The sequence below is a fragment of the Pleurodeles waltl genome, chromosome 3_1, assembly GCF_031143425.1.
Source record: "Pleurodeles waltl isolate 20211129_DDA chromosome 3_1, aPleWal1.hap1.20221129, whole genome shotgun sequence".
In the NCBI taxonomy this organism is placed as follows: Eukaryota; Metazoa; Chordata; class Amphibia; order Caudata; family Salamandridae; genus Pleurodeles; species Pleurodeles waltl.
This window is the reverse complement of record NC_090440.1, coordinates 1,172,106,517-1,172,130,518: the sequence shown is the minus strand read 5'-3', so window position 1 is coordinate 1,172,130,518 and position 24,002 is coordinate 1,172,106,517. Positions and strand designations below refer to the sequence as shown.

Genomic DNA, 24,002 nt, shown 5'->3' with positions numbered 1-24,002 from the left:
ATCCTCAGGGGTTCACTATAAACATGCTTCTCCTTTTCATATGCTCTGTTTCATCAAAGCTATTCTAGACACAGTACAGTTCAGGGCTTATCCTCCCAAGCGGTGAGTCCAGGATATTCAGGCTATAATATCGATGTTTCAGCCTCTATCCTAGATATCAGTGAGAATTATTCTGAGGCTGTTGGTGCTGATAGCCTCCTGCGTCCTGCTGGTGACACATGCCAAATGGCATATGCGTCCTCAGCAGTGGGACCTAAGTTCCAGTGGGTTCAGCATCAGGGGAATCTCTCCGACAAAGTCCATATCTCGGAGGGAACTGCTCCAGATGTGCAGTGGTAGTTAACAAACCGAGATTGGGTCAGAGGCAGATCCCTATTCCTCCCCAACCAGATCTGACAGTAGTGGCCGAGGGGGAGATCAGAGGCATCTGGCCCCCGACAGATTCCATACTCCACGTCAAACTGTTGTAGCTCTGTGCAATCCGGTTAGCTTTGAAGGCATTTCCTCCCCCAGGTGTTCATGGACAGAACCACCGTCATGTGGTACTGCAACACGCATTGCAGAGTGGGGTTGTGGACCCTTTGTCAAGAGCCTCTGCTCCTCTGGACATGGATGGAACCTCAGAACATTACCCTGGTGGTTCAACATCTGGCAGGCTCTCTGACGACAGAGCAGACTAACTCAGCCGTTGATGCATAGCCGATCGCGAATGGCGTCTCCATCCGGAGGTAGCACAAGGTCTTTCAGCAATGGGGAGAGCCTTGGTTAAATCTGTTTGCCTCCGCAGAGAATGGGCAATGTCAGCTGTTTTGCGCATTGAAGTTTCCAAGGCGGCACTCGCTCGGAAATGCTTTTCAACTTGAGTGGAACTCCGGCCTCCTTTCCGCCTATACCACTTCTGCCCAGAGTTCTCAAGAACATAAGGAATGACTGAGCCAAAGTTGTACGCCTGTTGATGGCAGATATCTGTGGCATACTGCACCAACAAATCTTTTGATCCCCACTCTGCTCCTCCTTCTGAGGTGATTTTGTTCATACTTTCTATAGCCCAACAGGGCTCTGCTTTGGGCACCCTTAAGGGGTATTTATCAGCTGTTTCGGCGTTTCTTATGTTACCTGATCAGCCCTCACTCTTTAAGTCTCCTATTGTCAATCAGGTCCTTGAAGGTCTTTCTCATTTATTTCCTCCCACTCCATTTATCATGCCTCAGTGGGACCTTAGTCTTGTCCTTACTTTCTTACTGTGTACTCCATTCGAGCCGATGCACAATTGCCCATTACGGCTCCTAACTTTCAAGACTGTTTATCTTGTTGCCATCACTTCTGCTTGCAGAGTGAGTGAGCTTTAGGCTCTTTCTTCAAAGCCCCCATACTTGTCTGTGCACCCTGACAAAGTGGTGTTGCACACTAAGGCTTCCTTCCTAGGTGTTACACCGTTTCATGTAGGCCAGTCCATCTTGCCTACTTTTTATGCGCCCCCACATCCTTCTCATGAGGAGAGACTCCACCGTCTGGACCCAAAAAGAGCGTTGGCGTTCAATGTAAATCGTACTAAAGATTTCCGGGTGGACGATCAACTCTTTGTTGGATATGTGGGTGCAAAGAAAGGGAAGCATTGCAAAAACGTACCATCTCTCGGTGGGTACTTCTTTGCATCAAGATGTGCTACACTTTGGCCAAGAAGCAACCCCGAGGGCTTGCACGTTCATTCCACCAGAGCAACTGCTCCTTCCACTGCGTAAGCACATAGAGTTCCTGTCCTGGATATCTTCCAGGCTGCTACGTGGGTATCCCTGCACACATTTGCTAAATATTACTGCCTGGGCAGTCAGGTCCGTCGGGATGGCTTCTTAGGTCGTTCGGTCCTGCGGGACTTTCTAGTATGATCTTGGTTCGCAGCACACCTCCGAGGATGGCATTGCTTGGCTATCTATTCTAAGGTAAGGAATCTGAAACTAGAAGTCTCTATCAGATGTACAGGTTACTTACCTTCGGTAACGATATATCAGGTAGAGTCATATTCTAGTTGCAGATTCCTTACTGGCCCACCCAACCTTCCCGCTTGCAAACTGATTTCTAGGGTCAGGGATTCCCCATTCAGGACCTTAGCTCTGGCTCACCAGTCTCAGTATTCTTCGCGACTCTGCGCTTTGGCGTGGAAAGTCGTTAAAAGAAATTGATGTCACTGCGCTGAGGGGCAGTGTCTGTGTACTAATCACGGCGACTATGACGCCCGTGGAGTCGACCAACGCCACCTACTGACATGCAAGGGTATTGCTCAAACAAACAAAAATCTCCAGATCCAGTCTGACGCCTGGGGGAAAATTCTAAGGTAAGGAATCTGCAACTAGAATATGTTTCTCCCAGATACATCATTATCGAAGGTAAGTAACTTGTACTACATTGAATTTCTTTGGTTTTTAAATGTTAATTCCGAACTATAACACCCTTGTAATCTTGTTTTTTTCAGTTCATTTTGATGTATTTTTTTAATGCATTGGGGGCTTGGTTGCAGTGCCTTTTGTGCGATCAGGCCGGCTCCCAACACCCACTTCCTGCCAGCACCATGCCACGCACAGCCATTGGCTGTGCACATTGGGTGGTTGGCCAAAGGGCCTGACCTGTGGCCAGACCTTTCACCCACCCCCACCACGTGCTGCCAACCCCACACAGGCTTGGTTGAGCGTGTATAATATATATTTTTTTTTTGCCATCGGACTCTAGATTCGTGGTTCCACTCCAGATTCGCAGATTCACTCTATATTTGCTGTTCCATCACATATTTACATGGGGGGGTGGAGGAGTTGCGCTGATCTCCTTGATAGAACTGCAAATCAACCAGAAAAAAATTGGACAGTTTTGTGCTCATTTGGGGGGAGGTGGGGGACGGGGGTCCCTCAGGGATGCCTCCATCTGTCTTATGGGGTCAGGGTACCTCTATCCTGACCCCTCGTCTCAATTTTCACTGTTTTTTTTTCCCCTACCACACTGAGCCTATAAACAAAATGGCGGCCACAACTTTTCTTTTATGACAAGCCAATCAGTTCCTTTCTTTGGCGTGCGGATTCACAAATCTGCTGCAGTGAATCTGTAGAGGATCTGCATCCCTAGATATCTATATTTCTATTTCCCTTTTCTATAAAACTACTGAACAGATGTACACCAAATCAAAAAAAGCACGCTTTCTGGACCAAGAGATAGTTTCCTAACAGATTTGGTGTAATTCCATCCAGCGTTTCAGGCTATAGTCGTGTTCAAAATCCTTTAGGGAAAATGCGTGGGAAGGGAGAAGTGTTTTGGGGGTCTGCCCATCGCCCCCCCCCCCCTCCTCCAGCCCCAGGACTGCCACCTCCCTAGGGCTGATATCTTAATGAAATGTGGGGGGGTGCCCCTGGGGCTAATGTCTATTCAAATTCCGGAGGCTGCCTGGCCCCCCACAAGCCTGGGTACTGCCACCTCTCTGGGGCTGATTTGATAATGAAATGAGGGGGGTGTCTGGCCCCTCTGATATGCCTGGGGACAGCCACCTTCCTGGGCTAATCTATATTCAATTGTCTCTGAACCTCCCACCCTCTATTCCCCTCCCCTGTAGTCCCAAGAGCAGTCCAGCCTACCAACAGTCCCAGGGACCTCCAGTTCCCCGGGACAGATTTTTATAATGAAAGGCAAGGGGTCCATCTGGCCCTCCGGCAGCCCAGGGGACCACCACCTCCCCAGGACCCCCACTATGCACTGTTTTTCATCATGAATCTGACTGCTAATTCTTCATTTATATTTTTAATAACATAGAAGTTGTCATGAGTGCTGAAATATCTGTGGTAATTAGAAATGCATGGCGAGGGTGCGAGTTATAGTTAGGGTTTGATTTTATAGTTACTTGAAATAACTTTAACTGCTGAACTTTTCTGTTTTTTATGTCCAAGTAAATTCAGAGCCTAACTATAACGTCCCTATAACCTCTGTTGTTTTCAGTGAATTTCTTTGTTTTTTTCCTAACTTAAAGTATTGTTAATTACTACAGTCAGGCCTTGCAGCCAACCCCTATAACCACCCAGCCCCGCACAGCACATGCCTTTGGGTGTGCACGGCAGGGGTTGGCCACATGGCCTTTCTCTCTGGGTGGGGGAATAAATGTCAGAGGGGTGTGTCTGGGTGTAAGTGAGAGTAGGTGTCAGAGGGTGTCTCGGTGTAGGGGTAGGTGTGAGAGTGTCTCTGTGAGTGGATGTGTAAATGTCTGAGTGGGTGTGTGTTTTAGTGGGCCTGTGAGTGAATGTGAACAAATGTATTTCACTTTTAATATCTCAAAAACTACTGAACAGATTTACACCAAATAGCCGAAATCGTAATCTGCGCACCAAAACCTACTCTTCTGCCAAATTTGGTATAATTCTGTCCAATGGTTCAGACTATAGCCATATTCAAAACCCCTATAGGAATAAACATGGGAAACACATGTTTTTTTTTACCCACCCCACCTTTTTTTCTTGGCCCCCATATGAAGGATCACCCCAAAACTTCCATTGCGCAGCAAGAATCACGAGCATTCTTTTTTGGAAAATGTTGTGAAAATTCATTAAATGGTGCCAAAGATATAGGCAAGTCAAAAAACACTTTGAGGAAACAGTTCTAACTACAGCTAACTACTGATGACTGCCAGTACGTGTTTTTTATTTATATTTATATGTATGTATGTATGTATGTATGTATAATGTACCTAGGTGGAGCACTTTTTTTAATGTAAGTTTTAGCGTTAGCAAATGTCGGGTAAAGTGACTATGAAACATTGATAGTACCCCACTATGTGATGTAACAACACTTTGCGGACTCTGATGTGAGGAATACTAACCATATAGTTCTGTTCGCAAAAGCCAAAGTTGGATTTAGTGATTTAATGACACCCTCACCGATCCTAACTCCTAAACACCACTCTTTTTTTCTGCATTGGTTGGCAAGTGCAAAAGTATGTGTTTGAGGCTTGTGTGGCTGTTGGCCAGGGGTGTTCATACTGGAGTGTGGCCTCAAGATATCCCAGGCTGGGAGGTGTCAAGCTCTGGTCAGAAGGAGCATTATGCTGATAAAAAGGCTTTATTATTAGCTGGAAAAAATGATCACCAGCAAACCGCTCTGTAATAGGCCATCACTAACATCTTTTTTTCATTAATTTCCAAGCTGGGAGTGTGTGTGTCAAAAGGGAAGGGACTCCAAATACTCTTTCAAACCCCCAACCCCACTTCTTATAATCACACTGTGAATATGTTTACAAGTTTAAAAAAAAAAAAGGCCTGTCTGACTAGAATAGTGTGTTTGGCAACATGTATTTATTTGCATTTTTAAAACGGTAACAGAACTGGTAGGGCTGCAGCATTTAATGACGTGTCACTACACAAGAAACCTCAAGAGAAAAGTAGGAAGCTGTCTCTCTGTGTAATGCAGAAAGATGAAGTACACTGTGCAGAGTGTCCGGGGTATTACCAAAGGCTTGCAGAGGCAGAAATGGATGGGTTGAATGCTTTTTTTGTAGTAGTGTAGGTGAGCAGTTAGGCTTATCAAGAAGTTGTTATGCATTTGTTGTAGAAAAATAACATTTGCTTTTATATATGCTTTGAACCAAAGAACTTCGTTATGAGGTAATCCGTTTTTAAATGAAAAATACTTTTCAGTTTCAAAAATTGACACCGTGCAATTTTTAGAGTCTTCAACGTTAGCCCATGGGAGAAAAACAAGAATGCAGTTTTGTAGGTAAGTACACAACTCAAAAATCCAGTCTTCAGGGTTTTAGGTCAACACTAGGCAAGGTTCAAATCAGTACCAATAGTGCACCCTCAGCGGCACAGGGACGGCCGGGTGCAGAAGGCAAATTTGTAGGTGGGTGCCCAATGTTAACCAATGGAGACTGTAGGTGAACGAAGATGCGGTGATCACAGGTGAGTAAAAGCGGTGTCAGAGGTTGTTCTCATGGGGTTGAGACAAACACTGAGGGGTCCTACAAGGCAGCTCCAAACCTAAACCATCAGGAGCTCAGTGGCGGCCGGGTGCAGAGTGCCAACACAGCATCGGTCACTCAATGTTAACCAGTGGCGATGAGGTAACCAGAGAAGCACTGCTCACAGGTGAGTAAAGCAGGGGCAATGGTCGATCTCCAGGGGTTGAGGTAAGTACAAGGGGAGGGGGCACTAAACTTACACCCTCAGAAGCACAGGGGCGGCTGGTTGAAGAGTGCCAACACAGTGTTGGGCGCCCAGTTTATGTCAGTGAGGAAGATCAGTCTTGGAAAAAGGCTGCAGGCTTGGGCCAGGAGACTGAAAGAAGAAAGCCCACAGCTGCTCAGGTAAGTTCAGATGCCAGGGGTTGTAGGGACACCGACGGCTTGGCTTAGCTTCCCAAGACCCAGGGGCTTCAGGTGCAGGGGTGTTTTTTGGCATCAGAAACAGCTGAATAGGCAGGTCTCGGTCAGGGGGAGCCTTCGGATTGAGGCTGCAGGCTTTTAGGCAGAGTCCTGCAGTGGTCAGCTCACAGTGGACTCAGAATCGCTGGGGAACCTTCACAGGACCGGTGGACCACTTGGACTCGGGCCATGGGCGTCGAGTGCAGAGGTGGATTTGGAGGAGGATACGCGGTTCATCAGGCAGACTACTTCTTCTTTGAAGTTGGTTTCTTTTGGACATGTCTGCTGTCCACACGAGATCTTGGTCTTTTTTGATGAGAGGCAATCCTTCCAGGGATTTGGATGTCACTGGGCTGCAGGAAAGTCGTGTTTAGGTGCAGGTTCTTTGAGGGCTGTAGTCAGGCCGGTAGGGCTGGGGCCAAGTCATTTGGTGTCTTCAGTCTTCTCTGCTTGTGGGACCCTGTGGTGTCTGGCCTTGTGGCCAGTCCTAGATTTAAGACCACTAACTAATACACCCTGTCAGAGCACTTTCAAATGGTCACCCTACAAGATGTAATTCTACTCCTCCAACTGGGCGACTTTATGACTACACTAGATCGAAAAGACTCATATTTTTACATACCAATACACCCAACTCAATGGGTGGGAAACATCAATTCATAGTCTTTCACTTTGGGGTGACTACTGCACCATTGGGCGGGAAAAATTATCGGTTTGAAGTCTTTCACTTTGAGCTGGCTACTTCGCCAAAGGTCTAGCGGTAGTGGCAGCCCATACATGCAGACAAAACATAAAGATGTTTCCCTTCTTGGAAGATTGGCTAAGCAAAGTGACACTCTCCAACATGGTTAACAGTACACTCAGGCTACAATAGATCTGCTTCACTGCTCGGGATTCACCATCAATGTTCCCAAGTGTCACCTACAACCTCTATAGGTACAGCCATATCTAGAGGCTATCCTAAACACACAAATAGGGCAAGCTTACCCTGATTCTGCAAGGGTCCAAAATTTCCAGACAGTTATCTCAATTTCAAACAAAGCAGCAGATAACATTGAGGGCAGTCATGTGCCTCCTAGGGATGATGGCCTCCTGTCTCACCACCCCATGCCTGACTACAAACGTCTGTTACAGGAATGTCTTAACTCGCTAGTAGTCTCAATCACAGGGTCAATTAGAAGATCTAGTGTTGATAGACCGCCAAATCCATCCCTCCCTGCAATGGTGGAATACCAACAACATGTTGAAGGGGCAACCTTTTCTTGACCCTGTTCCTCACATACCTCTCACAATGGACGCATCACTCATGGGGTGGTGTGCACATCTGAAGATCTGACAGTACAGGCTGTATGGGACATCAAACACTGGGGTCACCATATCAATGTCCTCGAGCTTCAAGCTGTTCTCCTAGCCTTGAAAGCTTTCCTGCCTCACCTCATTCACAAGGTTGTTCTAGTTCAGCCTGAAAACATGATAGCCTTGTACTATCTACAAAAACCTGGGGTGGTGCGGGGGTGCACGGTCTTTGCAACTAGCACATACCCTTTGGCGATTAGCATTACATCACATCACTTATCTGCTAGCAGAATATCAATGACAATGATTTTGTAGACCTACTCTGCCAGATGCAGCAACATGTCCACAAGTGGGAACTTCACCCACAAGTCCTCCTCCCATATGTCTAGAGGTGGGGGCTCCTCAGATAGATCTTTTTGCAACCGCAGAAATTGCAAAATGTCCAAACTTCACCTCCAGGTTCCCACACCCACTATCAAAGGGCAACATACTATTTCTGGTTTGGAAGCTTAGACAAACACCTCTCATAGTGATCCTAGTAGTTCCCACCTGGGCTCATCAACCCTGGTTCACAACACTACTAGACCTCTCTGTAGTTCCCAACAAAAAGCTCCCCAACGGGCAAGACTGTCTCACTCTGAATCATGGAGAAATCTGATATCCAGAACCCAAAGCTCTGAACTTGGTGATGTGGCTCCCGAGGGCATAGAGTTTGGTTACCTTAATCTGCCACCTGAATGTATGAACTTTCTTAAAGAAGCTCGTAGACCTATCACTAGAGCTTGCTATGCAGCAAAATTGAAAAGGCATGTCAGGTATTGTCATTCAAAGCACATTGACCCTTTCAAAGCCAATTTACACAACATTGTCTGCTACTTGCTCCACAATACAAAAGCAGGGTTGTTGTTCAGATCCATTGAAGAACATCTTGGTACGTTGGCGGCCTATCTACAGAATAGGCAACATGTGTCTTTATTTAAAATGCAGTCATCAAAGCCTTAATGGGAGAGCTCAAGAGTTATTCTACAACGGGTTCTGTCTGCACCCTCATGGAACCTTCATGTTGTCCTTACACAGCTTATGGGCTCTCCATTTGAACCCCTACACACATGCCTCCTTAAAGTCCTGTCTTGGAAAATGCCATTGTTAGTCACTATCACCTCACTTTGATTTGTTAGTGCGCTCCAAGCTTTAACCTTGGAAGAACCTTTCTTCCAGCTACACAGGGACAGGGTGGTTCTTCGCACCAACCCTAAATTTCTCCCTAAGATGATTTCCCATTTCCACATCAAGCAGTCAGTTGAGTTGCCATTTTTTTTTTTACCCACAACCAGATTCCTTTGCGGAAAGAGCCCTCCACGCATGCAATGTTAAAAGGGCCCTTATGTTCTACATTGACAGAAATAAAACTTTCAGAAAAACGAAACAACTATTTGTTGCTTTCTCACCTCCTAATAAAAGGGGCCCTATATCCAAATCGGTCATAGAAAGCTGTATATTTCAGTGCATTCAAACATGTTATGCTAAAAGAACTTTAACTACACCTCCTAGAGCACACTCTACTAAGAAGAAAGGAGCGTCCATGGCTTTCCTATGAAACATTCCATTAGCTGACATATGTATGGCAGCTACATTGTCCACACCACATCTTTACAAAACACTATTGTGTGGATGTTTTAGCACACCATCAACCTAATGTAAGCCAGACAGTGCTATGTGCACTTAAAAAAACAAACAAAAAACAAACGCACCACCCACAGGTTAGCCATCACTTCTAGGGGGGACTGCTTTACAGTTTATGCAAAGCATGTGTATCTACAGCCACACATGCCTTGAACGGAATATGTTACATACTGTGTAAACATCTGTTTGGGGCACGTAGTGCTGTAGATTCACATGTCCTGCCCTCCTCCCTCGAACATCTGTGGGTGTTGCAGTTTTTCACACTTTATCACATGGACATCTCATTACTCTCACTTACTCTATACTCCATTCTTACCTGCCTGTGGGAAAACAATCTAACAATGGAGTCAGTGCACGCACACTATCACTGAGAAGGAAGAGTCTTTCACCTCCGGACTCGAAAGACTTATTTAAAGATAAGCTACATACATCCGCACCCAACACTAGATGGCAGGAGTATGCAAAGCATATGGATCACAGCACTACATGCCACGAACAGATGCTTACAGGGTTGCCTGTTCCTTTTTTTGTTGGTAGGAGCAGATGTTGGCTGGCACAAGTGAATGTTTGTTACCTGGCCCATGCTCTTTGACTTCTAGTAGCAATGTACGAATAACTACTGTGCAGTTGAAGACCTCAATTAAAATTTGCCAATTTGTAGAGTGGACATTCTGTATTGGCATTTTCAGCTTTGGAAAACTTTTGCAGAAAAATTGCTTACGTTTCAGAAGTCGTCTTTAAATACATCTAACTCCTCATTTGTGAGGTTGCTGCCTTTAGCAAAGAAATCACCACCAACATCTTCTGCAAAGTGTATCATACAACCATATTGTTTCTCTCACTACTTTTATTTTCTTTGGCTGGGCCTTAGAGTTAGGACAGAAGGTAACAAATATCTTTTAGCAGTTGGTAGAAGAAATGGGTGAAAGTTTTGGGAACTGATTGCTTTGATCCCCTAGCCTGCATACCAACATGTTTTTAAAAAAATCGAGATGGAAAGGAAGCAACGTTTTGATTTCTTTGTGTGCATTTGGTTGATATATTCCTTTGTATGAACACAATTCTATTTAAAATGTTATTTGTTACCTTCCAATTAAAACGTAAAGCTTTGCCTGTAAAATGAGCTTAGGTAATTAAATGTTTAATGTTTTGTATTGTCTCATTAAAGGTTTAATTCTAGCATTAAAAATATTTGCTGCAATTCTTTCAAAACTTCGTCTGGACCACCATTATAGGGCGAAATAGGTGAATGTTTTGCTTAATGTTTTTATACTATTTATTATTGTAGTTTTCAAGTTTACAATCACATCAAACAACATAAAGTAGAGCACCATGAGCAGTGGGAAAACCCGCTGTTCAAACAGTTCCAGCAAACTGAATCCATAAGGATTTGCCTACATTTGAAAAGTATTCTACAGTTTTACTTTTACTTTTTCCTTAATGACTGTGGGAACAAAAGAAGAACACAGGTTTTTAGTTTTTTATGGAAATTTTACAGTAATAAAAAAACAGCTTGCTTCTATGGCAAGGTTCAAGCATGTCTGCAAGCTTTAACTTGTTTATAGGCTATTTACATATCTATCAGCCAATAAGTGCAATCATAATGGCATTCAGTAAACAAGGATAGCTAGTAGCTGTTTCTGCAGATAATAGCCTTCTGTTTTGGCTCTTCCCACAGTATGCACTGCTGATCAGTTTCGGTGCAAGACGAGTAAGTTGTGTAAGCCAAGTTACTGGAAGTGTGACGGAGTCAACGATTGTGGAGATGACAGTGATGAACTGGAATGTCGTAAGTTGATAAAAGCAGTACTGATAGTTTGCTGCTCTTGCACTCTTTTGTTTAGCCTCTTTGTGCAATAACAAGGGTAGCAATGAAGTGAGCCTAGAAGGGTCTAATGACTGCTTTTGTCCTTCATTTATACATTCACTGTAAAATTATATTTCCTTTTGGGTAAGCCACTGAATGGAGTCTGTTATCGTTATGCTTGTTTACGTATGATTTTTTAATATTGAGTTTGCATAGTATTTCTCCATTCTACATGGTTAACTAAACATCACAGTTGTTCACTGCTGATTTTCATCTTTCCCGTTACGTAGCTTATATACACATCTCTATACTGTTAATTGTTTTATATAAAGTACCTGATCATTAACTTGTTATTGCTGTGCTTAGAATAGCTGAATAAAGCAATAGGAAAAATAGCTGGTAAGCAAATTAAACACAAGGAATGCTGTTTCTTGAAGACACCACTATGTATTCTCCTGTAACTCTCTGTTGAAGACACTTTTTACATGAGACATGGAAGAATTTGTTAAAAATGCAAGTTTATTCTCAATTTTCCACACATTTGACAATTGTACAGCTAAATAAGCAGAATCCTTCATTGTACTTGGCAAATGATCAACAGGCAGTCATTAGTACAGCAAGCTCAATCCAACCAACAATCATAGCTCCGAAATCAATCCACACACATACAAAGGGCCCAACAAAGCTTTCACTTAAAAGCATACTCATCCCTGAGGTCTGAGACGATAAACCAGACATTTAAATAAAAACGTACAAGGTCTGAAGTTCTGCTGGAAACTGAGAATGCAAATCCCACAATTCTAACAAATTCCATCTATTCTTAATGTTTAAAAAGCCCTTCCTGACACAGTTGACAAAATAACTTGAGAAAAAATGATCCTTTAGTTTAGAATATAGGAAATATTTAGACTGTTTTGAAGCATGGAATATCTTCAACCTGGGCCAAAGTGCATGCAGTCCGTACGAATCCCTAGAGACCTACCTTGCCTTGTTGTAGTTTGGACGTTTGCTCTGGGCGAGACTGCTGGTTCAAGGATGACAGTACTTATGTTTATAGGTGACTATGCCTATCCTACAACAAGTTGCAACTGTAATCCCAACCCTTCTGGCTCACTAGCAGTACCTCACCAACAACCCAAACAGTTAAAGGTGATTTGTGGCAGCCTTTACGCATGGACTTAGAAGTATGACATCTCAGGGATTATCGTAGTTAAATGGAGATTACCCCTTTCTCACAGATACATCATGTCTCAACCAAATACAGGCAATGACGAAGATGCAGTAATGTTTCAATAGCTTTTATTTAATGCAATACTGTAAGTCGCATGGGCTGCAATGGTTAGGATAATGAACAGTGCAAGAGATAGAATTGTAAAGACGAGGGTCATGATTATGAAGACCCCCACCATCTTATACTAGCATAGAAAGACGTAAAGTGGATCATATGTCCCTGTACCCTATCATAATATGCCTAACCTTCTACCTGGAGAAGACTGGGTATGTTAAACCTAATCTGCCAATGCCATGTCCCTGGAAGGAGCCACCAACCCTGGTTACCTAGAATGAGGTCACGAGCTAGGGCTTAGGAAGAACGTGAAGTCCGGGGCAGCGTCAAGGCGACGTGCAGCATCGATAGCAGCGATGCTATCTGGTCGGAATCCCCCTGATTATCTGTCTAAAGTGTGATACATTTATACAGATCTACTTGGTCCCTTGACATAGATTGTTCTAAAACAATAGATAACACTGCATGCTTGGGACGGTAACTTCTAATGTGAGCGCCTACAGTTTGTTTGTCTTTGTTGCATGATTTGACGCCTTAGCGCGGTGACACTGATAACATAACTCTAAACAAAAAGGCCTAACTATAAACAAGGCAGCCATCTTAGAAGAATTAATTAAATAAATGGTCTAAGACAGAGCAAGCTAAGTAGGTTAAAAGTCACTAGGTGATGGGGGCACGAGTCTGCAAGCCAAAGGCGAAGTTAACTCATCCCATTAAAACAAACTAGGATTCACTACAGCCTAATTGCAAACGCACTATCTGTTTTGAGAGCATGATGTGTGTTAGGGGTGTATGCCACCTACTAAGTGGAAAAAAGCGCTGTGGTTCAGGTCCCCTGCTGGTTCTCAGGTGTCCCAGACCACCTCAGCAATGGAATAGTGGCACCAGAATGATCTCAACAGCAACCAGCTACTTATTTTGTAAATGGCAGAATGCTGCAGTACTCACTCACCTACCTGCAACAGTTTAAGATTTGTTTGCACTTGCAGAAATATTTAAACCTCTAAAGCTAATACTCGTTGATGACCAGAGTGTAGACAACAGTGTCCAAAAGTGATTATGCCATCTGTTATTTGTAGAGCCACCATTTGTGTACCACTTATTCCTTTTTCTGCACCCAGGTTATTTGTACCCTATACTATCTCGATTTAGTAGCCTTCTACTAATGCAAGAGGTTTTGCATATTGTGAAAAAGATGGTTCAATAGTACTTTTGTTTTTAAAAATATTTACATTTTGAACATGTGTAGAATTTATTTTGGTAATGTGCCCTAATTGATGGAGTATGTGATTTTTGAATAGATGTTATAACAGCACTGTAAGGTCTTGAAGCTTGACAGACTAAACATGCAGTTCAACAGAAATGTGCCCTTTGTGTCCTATTGAAAGAGCAAGTGACCCACCTAACAATGATTAGACTCACTAGTTACACTAGTGCTCTTGTCTGAGCGCTATGCTTTCTTCCAGCTCTATGAAACACAAATATAGCTTTTTTGGTTTCGCAGCAAATCATAATCTGTCTTTTTTTCTTCATTAAAAAAGCAAGTAGAAGAAGTATCTTGGGGTTCTACTTGCTGTGTTTTTTTTTATGTTGTCGTTTACTGACCGTACCCTGTCTCTTCCTGTACAGTGCTTCGAAATTTGGTGGGAAGTCTTCTAAAATCCATCACACTGTACAATTAAATAATAAAATTCATAAATGAGCTATAATGCCAAGGCTTTAAGGTTACTCTGCCTATTGCCTGTACACTTTGAATACATTTTATCATCAAATGTCATTTTCAACTTGCATGTCAAACAAAATGTACAAGTTTTTGCATTTTCTTCTAGATCAACACCCAGCAAATGTGGAAGAATAATTACATAGGCTTAATATCAAAATAGCTCTGAGCCATATATTTCTAGAACAGATGAATAGTGCATGGACACAACATTGTTTTAAATCATTTGGTTCCATATATTCTGACTTATGTCTTGTAATAATTAACAAATCAAGGGTTTCTAAGAGAATTATTGCTCATTACACCACAGGGGTGCAGCTACTAAGTCATATGTGCATGCTTTTTAAAACACCATTGCTTCAGTTTGGGTACTTGATTAAAGAGGCATCATACAACATCGGTCATTCAGAATATTTTTGGGAAATGTTCAAACTAATTTCTCTCACATTTTGTAAGCAGTGGTAGGTGAACATTTTTTAAAAATAAGACTATGTGGGGTAATGGTAGCCATTTGAAAAGACATGCTTTACTTTAGTATTGAAGGTGTTTTTTTAATGTATTTTAGTATTTTCTAAGTTGACAAAATATCTTGTAGCCTCTACATCAAAAATATAAATTTTGACTAACCAAATATCCGTCATGCATAGATATGATCGTGTTGCTGTGTTCCATACAGTAATACATTCAAGCTAAATAATATTATTTATAATATTTTACACCATTTGTATCATTTGGAAAGTTACACACCTAAAATCATCCAAGTACTTGGGTCTATGCACTCAGACTAAGTTGTGAATCATTCTACACTCTAACATAGACACTACGCATTCTCTAACCAAATGGAGAGGAAAAGTTTGGGAGGGAGGCAACTCATAGTGGGTACAGAATTTTGACATGCATTGCCTCTTTTGTGTAACAATGCCTTGACTCTTACGTTCTCTCAAAGCCAGTCTAAAAAAGGACGACATGAACAATGTCCCTCCTGATGCTGAATGAAGTCCAAATTTGATTATTATGGTTCTTCCTTTCATTTGGTCTCCCGTCGGTTTTGAGCCACCCTTCACCCCCAACCACCTCCATCTCTTTCCCTTTCCCCACGTCTTGAAATTAGATTGTTCTCCTATATGTTGTGAATAATAAACGGAAACAAACACCTGGAGGCCCTCTTGATATCTGTACAGTGGAAGTCCTCTTAATACTGGTTCTCTGTCTACCTCTATATACTCTATTTTTCATGTATCCAGCCCTATCCATTCACTTGTCCAACAGTCGTTTGACTTGCTAATCGGTCCACTGGTTTAAGCCACTTTGCTACCAGTAATGTGCACTTTACTCCTCCTCAATTACAAGCCCACGTTTCGATTTTGCACATCCCAAAGCAATGCCAAGAATGTTATCTTATTTGAAGTGTATAGCAGCTTACTTATTCTGTTGCTGAACAATCTACATCATAAACAATAATACCCTTTGTTCCAGAATGCCCAGCTCAAATGTTTAAGTGTGGAAATGGGAAGTGCATCCCAGAAGCGCAGAAATGTGACAGGATTCAACAATGCGGGGATGGAACAGACGAGTCAGATTGTGGAGCCGGTAAGAAAATCCATTAAGGTGTCTTTTTTCCTAGCAGTTTGACATTGTGGATAGTCTTTATCGATTTCCTGTCTAAGCATTCTTATTTATTACAGTATTTTTATATCTTACTACCATAGTGTTGTGTGCACATTCATCCACTTTGGGGCATTATGCACTTGATTGAATAAGATAGTGGTGTTTATATTTGGCAGGATGTATGCTATGTTTGAGGATAGGATGTGCAAGTAGTTATTAGGCTAACAACCATAAATCTTAATATTCAGTGGGCAGAGAAGAGGAAATATCAAGTGGTGAGTAAAATGTGTGGAGGCAGGCACTGGTCATAACCGTAACACTAACAGCACAAAACCAGTGATCATAGTAGCTACCTTTGGGCATTCGTGCTTACTCACATTATCTGCAGTTTGTGTCACAAGAGCCCTTATTACTAGGTGATTGTGTGCTATATTTATCCAGTTCAAATACACAGTAATACCGGTAATTAAAAAAAATATATATTTTCTGCAGCTTGTTTTTTCATGTCAGTGTTTCTGAAAGTCCAAGACTGTCCTCCATGATCACAGTGATGAAATGTGTTTATTTATAATTTAAAGGTCTTAAGAGATGTTTGTCTGGCCTTATTTCTACTCTGATTGATTAATTTTATTATGCATCATTAAAAAAATGGCATAAAATGAGACAAAGTTTTCTATAATTAATACTAAAAAGAATAAAAGAGATTGAGTTAATTTGAAGACAAAAGGCCTGATTTTGAACTTGGCGGATGGGACACTCTGTCACAAATGTGACGGATAGCCCATTCACCGTATTACGATCCCCATAGAATGTAATGAGAATGTGATATGGTGGACGGGATATCAGTCACGTTTGTGACGTCTTATTTCCCCTCCATGAAATTGAAAATCCGGCCCAAACAGTTTACATGGGAAAACAGGGTTTAAAACAGCACAGGTAGAACAATAAGGGCTGATCAAATGATAGAATGTACTTCCAAAAGCCTTGAGCATTTGGTCTGCTTTTGTTAAGAATTTGGTAAACTTGGTAAATCGGAAATTTAAAAGCACGCCCAAAGAGTTAAAAACAGGTGATACCAGCCTGTTTGCACAATCAAATGCCACTGCAATCAAATAATGCGGGCGCTGAAGGTTTGTGGCCATTTAACACCATCCACCCATGGGATATTCTCAGTAGCGCAGCCTTGTCTTTGCATGCTGAGATTCCTCGTTGAGCAGTTAATCGTCTTTTTAAAGACTGCTGGGGAAATGTTGAAGTCCCAGTCCCAGCATGCCCACTTTTTAGCTGCAGACTGAAATTTCTTCTACATTTATGCAAAAGAACAGTACAGTCTCTGACATTGAACTCAGTAAAGAGCCAAACCCAATCCATGCTGGTATTACTCCTGGCCCAGGAAACAGAAGAAACTATTTTATGGGTGGGCTGCTTCCTGTGAGAAGCCTTGTGACTCCATAGGAACAAACTGATAGCAGTGCTCACCTGCAGAAAGGCATAAACCGACCTGTATTACCTAAAAACCTTTGACAGGGAAATGAAGAAAAGAAATACATTGGCAAAACCTATAGGTCTCTTCTATAGAAGAGCTATTGGCAATCTGTTTTCCCATGTTGTACACCAGTGTGGCTGCTGTTCAGCATGGGTAAAAGATAATGGTGTGGAGTGTCGAAGTAGAGTGGTGTAGTAGAGAGTTGTAGAGTGGATTGGTTGAAATTTCGTAATGTGGACTAGGAGGAGTAGAGTGTTGTAGAGTTGAGCATAGGGGAGCAGAGTTCAGTGGCAGAGTGTCGTGGATTGGGGTACAAAGAGTTGCATTGAGTGAGGTGGATTGGATTAGAGTGGGGTGGGTTAGATTGGATTAGAGTGGGTGATTGGATTGCAGTGATAGGGCTGGGGGTGTGGATTGGATGGGGTGGATTTGTTTGGGGCTGAGTGGGGCAGATTGGTTGGGGTAGACTGGGTGAATTAGATTGGACTGTGGTGGGGTTGATTGGAGTGGATAGTTTTGGATAGGAGTGGGGCAGATTGGAGTGGTACAGAATGTTTTGGACTGTAGTGGGACAGACTAGAGAGGGGCAGATTGTATTGGATTGAAGTAGGGCAGATTTGAGTAGGGCAGATTGTATTAGGTTGGATTGCATTGGAGTGACGTGAATTGTAGTGACGTGGATTGGGTTGGTGTGTGTGGTGGATTGAATGGGAGTGGCGTGGATTGGGTTTGCATGGGGTGGATTGGAGTGAATTGGGTTGGTGTGGGGCGTATTGTTTTGGTTTGGAGTGGGAGGGATTGTTTTGGATGGGAATTGGGTAGATTTGAGTGAAACATTGTTTTGCATTGGAGAGGGGCAGATTGGAGTGAGGCGGGCTGCAGTGGGGCAGATTGTTTAGGTTTGGAGTGCAGCATATTGCAGTGGGGCAGATTGTTTTGGATTGGGATAGATGCGAGTGGGGCATATTGTTTTGGATTGGGGTGGGGCATATTGTTTTGGATTGGGGTGGGGCATATTGTTTTGGATTGGGGTGGGGCAGATTGTTTTGGATTGGGGTGGGGCAGATTGTTTTGGATTGGGGTGGGGCAGATTGTTTTGGATTGGGGTGGGGCAGATTGTTTTGGATTGGGGCGGGGCAGATTGTTTTGGATTGGGGCGGGGCAGATTGTTTTGGATTGGGGCGGGGCAGATTGTTTTGGATTGGGGCGGGGCAGATTGTTTTGGATTGGGGCGGGGCAGATTGTTTTGGATTGGGGCGGGGCAGATTGTTTTGGATTGGGGCGGGGCAATAGGTTTTGTGAAGTATAGGAAAGTCTTCTCGGATCCCTCCAGTGCTGTTTATTTGGATGACTGACGTTTTACTATTCGGATAAAAATACATTTGTTTCCATTGTGTTGTAAATTGTAGAATCCTCAAATTCTGTGACAGTCAAAGGGGGTGTGCTCTGCCAAACAAAATTACTTCAGTCCTAGATTTATGCAGCAAAAGAAGCTTTCTTGTGTCCAATCGTAAGCAGGGCTTAGGCATTCTGTATCTCTGTTCCTTTCACAACCCTCAGTCGAATGTGAATTAGGGTGTCAAACATTTGGAAGTGTACATTGTGCTTCTCAAGTAGCTAGGTGAGAGGGCTGAACCATGCAGCTCACCTTAGTACACTTAAGAAAATGAGGTGGCAGATGCAATTAACATTTGTTAGCTGTGATTGAGAAGGAGGGATCGGGTACAATATTTGTGCGGGTTTCGGATGTTCAGAGCAGTATGTCTGTTCGATTTTACCCATCTGCCATACATGCGTTTACTTGAAGACAGTGGAATAACTATCCTTGATCTGGCACAATTTGTTCTCAAGGTGGTGGTGGGTCTGTGTAGTTTTTTTTTAAATCGGTTATCAGAATGAAACGTTGATCCACTTTTTACATAAAGATGTTAACAACAATTACTCTCGACATTGCGCACATTAAAACCTGAATGGCATCAGGGATTAAAATGCTACTATTGCAGAAATTTCAATACTTTTTGCTAAGTGTCTCTTTGAAATTACAGTTGTTTGCAGCTGTGGTTAATATTTTATGTATTTTTGTGAGGGACAAAACGATATTTAGTAGTTAACTTGGAATAATGAGATGTGAGGCCTGAAATTGCAAAATGTTATATTATATAAAAGCAACTTGATCACAAGACGAGCCAACCTAATTCTGGATAAAATATTGAAAAATTATGAACATTTTTGGAACCGAATCAAGAGGGAGGTGAGATTAGACACTTCCTTTCCAGGCCTGAGATTAAGGATGGAGAGCACAATTCAAAAGGATAACTGCATCAAAGTTATTGTGTAATCGTGAAAGCATTATGGAGTTACCTTGTGCCCAGTGTTGGGTGGATCCTAATGACCCTGAACACATTTTATCCTCTCACCCAGATGCTTTAGAGCTCTGTTGTATTACAGAATATGGAGTGATATGTTTGCCTGACTTGTTAGTAGAGAATAACTTTAAACATTGGATTCAGCAGATGCTTTTAATATTCTATATGCAGATTGTAAGGAAATGCCTCCTTGGCATGGTTACCCCCTGACTTTTTGCCTTTGCTGATGCTATGTTTTGAATTGAAAGTGTGCTGAGGCCTGCTAACCAGGCCCCAGCACCAGTGTTCTTTCCCTAACCTGTACTTTTGTTTTCACAATTGGCACACCCTGGCATCCAGGTAGGTCCCTTGTAACTGGTACCCCTGGTACCAAGGGCCCTGATGCCAGGGAAGGTCTCTAAGGGCTGCAGCATATCTTATGCCACCCTGGGGACCCCTCACTCAGCACAGACACACTGCTTGCCAGCTTGTGTGTGCTGGTGAGGACTAAACGAGTAAGTCGACATGGCACTCCCCTCAGGGTGCCAGGCCAACCTCACACTCCCTATGCAGTATAGATAAGTCACCCCTCTAGCAGGCCTTACAGCCCTAAGGCAGGGTGCACTATACCATAGGTGAGGGCACCAGTGCATGAGCACTGTGCCCCTACAGTGTCTAAACAAAACCTTAGACATTGTAAGTGCAGGGTAGCCATAAGAGTATATGGTCTGGGAGTCTGTCAAACACGAACTCCACAACACCATAATGGCTACACTGAAAACTGGGAAGTTTGGTATCAAACTTCTCAGCACAATAAATGCACACTGATGCTAGTGTACATTTTATTGTAAAATACACCCCAGAGGGCACCTTAGAGGTGCCCCCTGAAACCTTAACCAACTACCCCTGTAGGCTGACTGGTTTTAGCAGCCTGCCACACTCGAGACATGTTGCTGGCCACATGGGGAGAGTGCCTTTGTCACTCTGTGGCTAGTAACAAAGCCTGCACTGGGTGGAGATGCTATCACCTCCCCCAGGCAGGAGCTGTAACACCTGGCGGTGAGACTCAAAGGCTCACCCCCTTTGTTCCAGCACCACAGGGCACTCCAGCTAGTGGAGTTGCCCGCCCCCTCCGGCCACAGCCCCACTTTTGGCGGCAAGGCCGGGGGAAATAATGAGAATGAAAAGGAGTAGTCACTGGCCAGTCAGGACAGCCCGTAAGGTGTCCTGAGCTGAGAAATCCTCCATCTTGCAGATGGAGGATTCCCCCAGTAGGGATAGGAATGTGATCCCCTCAACTTGGGAGGAGGCACAACGAGGGTGTACCCACCCTCAGGGCTAGTAGCCATTGGCTACTAACCCCCCAGACCTAAACACACCCTTAAATTTAGTATTTAAGGGCTCCCCTGAACCTAGGAACTTAGAATCCTGCAACTTACGAAGAAGAGGACTGCTGAGCTGAAAAACCCCTGCAGAGAAGACGGAGACACCAACTGCTTTGGCCCCAGCCCTACCGGCCTGTCTCCCTCCTTCAGAAGAAAACTGCTCCAGCGACGCTTTTCCCAGGACCAGCGACCTCTGAATCCTCAGAGGACTGCCCTGCTTCCAAAAGACCAAGAAACTCCAGAGAACAGCGGCCCTGTTCAACAAAGACTGCAACTTTGTTTCCAGAGTAGCAGATTTAAAGACCCCTGCAATCCCCGCAAGAAGCGTGAGACTTGCAACACTGCACCCGGCGACCCCGACTCGACTGGTGGAGAAACAACGCTACAGGGAGGACCCCCCGGCGACTCCGAGACTGTGAGTAACCAAAGTTGTCCCCCCTGAGCCCCCACAGCGACGCCTGCAGAGGGAATCCCGAGGCTCCCCCTGACCGTGACTGTCTGAATCCAAAATCCCGATGCCTGGAAAAGACCCTGCACCCTCAGCCCCCAGGACCTGAAGGATCAGAACTCCAGTGCAGGAGTGACCCCCAGGAGGCCCTCTCCCTTGCCCAGGTGGTGGCTACCCCGAGGAACCCCCCCCCCCCCCCCCCCCCTTGCCTGCCTGCATCGCTAGAGAGACCCCTTGGTCTCCCATTGAAACCTATTGAAAACCCGACGCGTGTTTGCACACAGAGGGTGTACTTTCTGTGCTGACTTGTGTCCCCCCCGGTGCCCTACAAAACCCCCCTGGTCTGCCCTCCGAAGACGCGGGTACTTACCTGCTGGCAGACTGGAACTGGGACACCCCCTTCTCCATTGAAGCCTATGTGTTTTGGGCACCACTTTGAACTCTGCACCTTACCGGCCCTGAGCTGCTGGTGTGGTGACTTTGGGGTTGCTCTGAACCCCCAACGGTGGGCTACCTTGGACCCCAATTTGAACCCTGTAGGTGGTTTACTTACCTGCAAGAACTAACAATAACTTACCTCCCCCTATATGTGTTTTATGTAAAAAGTATATATGCTATTGTGATTATTCAAAGTTCCTAAAGTACTTACCTGCAATACCTTTCAAATGAGATATTACATGTAGAATTTGAACCTGTGGTTCTTAAAATAAACTAAGAAAATATATTTTTCTATAACAAAACCTATTGGCCTAGAATTGCCTCTGAGTGTGTGTTCCTCATTTATTGCCTGTGTGTATGTACAACAAATGCTTAACACTACTCCTTTGATAAGCCTACTGCTCGACCACACTACCACAAAATAGAGCATTAGTATTATCTCTTTTTGCCACTATCTTACCTCTAAGGGGAACCCTTGGACTCTGTGCATACTATTCCTTACTTTGAAATAGTGCATACAAAGCCAACTTCCTACATTGGTGAATCAGCGGTGGGGTACAAGACTTTGCATTTGCTGGACTACTCAGCCAATACCTGATCACACGACAAATTCCAAAAATTGTCATTAGAAATAGATTTTTGCAATTTGAACTATTTTTCAAAATTCTTAAAAGTCCTGCTAGGGCCTTGTGTTAGTCCGTTTAGCATTTCTTTTAGAGTTTAAAAGTTTTGTGAAAGTTTGAATTAGAACCTAGAACTAGTTTTAGATTCTTAAAAAGTATTCCAACTTTTAGAAGCATAATGTCTAGTGCAGAGATGAATGTGGAGGAACTCGACCTCACACCTTACCTCCATCTTAAGATGAGGGAGCTAAGGTCACTCTGCAAAATAAAGAAAATTACAATTGGCCCCAGACCTTCCAAACTACAGCTCCAGGAGCTTTTGACAGAGTTTGAAAGAGCCAAACCCTCTGAGGATGGCAACACAGAGGATGAAGATAGTGACTTGGAGGAAAATTCCCACCTACCAGTCCTAACTAGGGAGAACAGGGCCACTCCAGCCATGTCTCCAAATATAATAGTCCGAGATGCTGCTTCCCTCACAGGAGGGACCAACATCTCTGAAATCACTGAGGATAACCCCAGTGAAGAGGACATCCAGTTAGCCAGGATGGCCAAAAGATTGGCTTTGGAAAGACAGATCCTAGCCATAGAAAGGGAAAGACAAGAGATGGGCCTAGGACCCATCAATGGTGGCAGCAACATAACTAGGGTCAGAGATTCTCCTGACGTTAAAAATCCCTAAAGGGATTGTGACTAAATATGAAGATGGTGATGACATCACCAAATGGTTCACAGCTTTTGAGAGGGCTTGTGTAACCAGAAAAGTGAACAAATCTCACTGGGGTGCTCTCCTTTGGGAAATGTTCACTGGAAAGTGTAGGGATAGACTCCTCACACTCTCTGGAAAAGATGCAGAATCTTATGACCTCATGAAGGGTACCCTGATTGAGGGCTTTGGATTCTCCACTGAGGAGTATAGGATTAGATTCAGGGGGGCTCAAAAATCCTTGAGCCAGACCTGGGTTGATTTTGTAGACTACTCAGTGAAAACACTGGATGGTTGGATTCAAGGCAGTGGTGTAAATGATTATGATGGGCTGTACAATTTATTTGTGAAAGAACATCTGTTAAGTAATTGTTTCAATGATAAACTGCATCAGCATCTGGTAGACCTAGGACCAATTTCTCCCCAAGAATTGGGAAAGAAGGCGGACCATTGGGTCAAGACTAGGGTGACCAAGACATCCACAGGGGGTGACCAAAAGAAAGGGGTCACAAAGCCTCCCCAGGGGAAAGGTGTTGAGACATCCAAAAACAAAAATAGTAAAGAGTCTTCTACAGGCCCCCAAAAGCCTGCACAGGAGGGGGGGCCAGAGCCTCTTCACAAACCAATTTTGGGTACAAGGGTAAAAACTTTGATCCCAAACAGGCCTGGTGTCGTAGCTGTAATCAGCCTGGACACCAAACTGGAGACAAGGCCTGTCCCAAGAAAACTACCACTTCTAACTCCACTCCAGCTAACACTGGAATGGCTAGTCTCCAAGTGGGATCAA

General features: G+C 43.7%; 1 protein-coding gene across 2 annotated transcripts in view; it reads left to right on the top strand.

Annotated features, from left to right (window-relative positions):
• Positions 1-24,002, top strand: part of ST14 (ST14 transmembrane serine protease matriptase) — a 320,066-nt gene that overhangs the window by 209,335 nt on the left and 86,729 nt on the right. For both annotated transcript variants that reach the window (XM_069224467.1, XM_069224468.1), the window contains exons 13-14: positions 11,043-11,153; positions 15,653-15,766. In XM_069224467.1, coding sequence (XP_069080568.1) covers positions 11,043-11,153; positions 15,653-15,766 — 225 coding nt within the window. The remainder of the gene's footprint in view (positions 1-11,042; positions 11,154-15,652; positions 15,767-24,002) is intronic.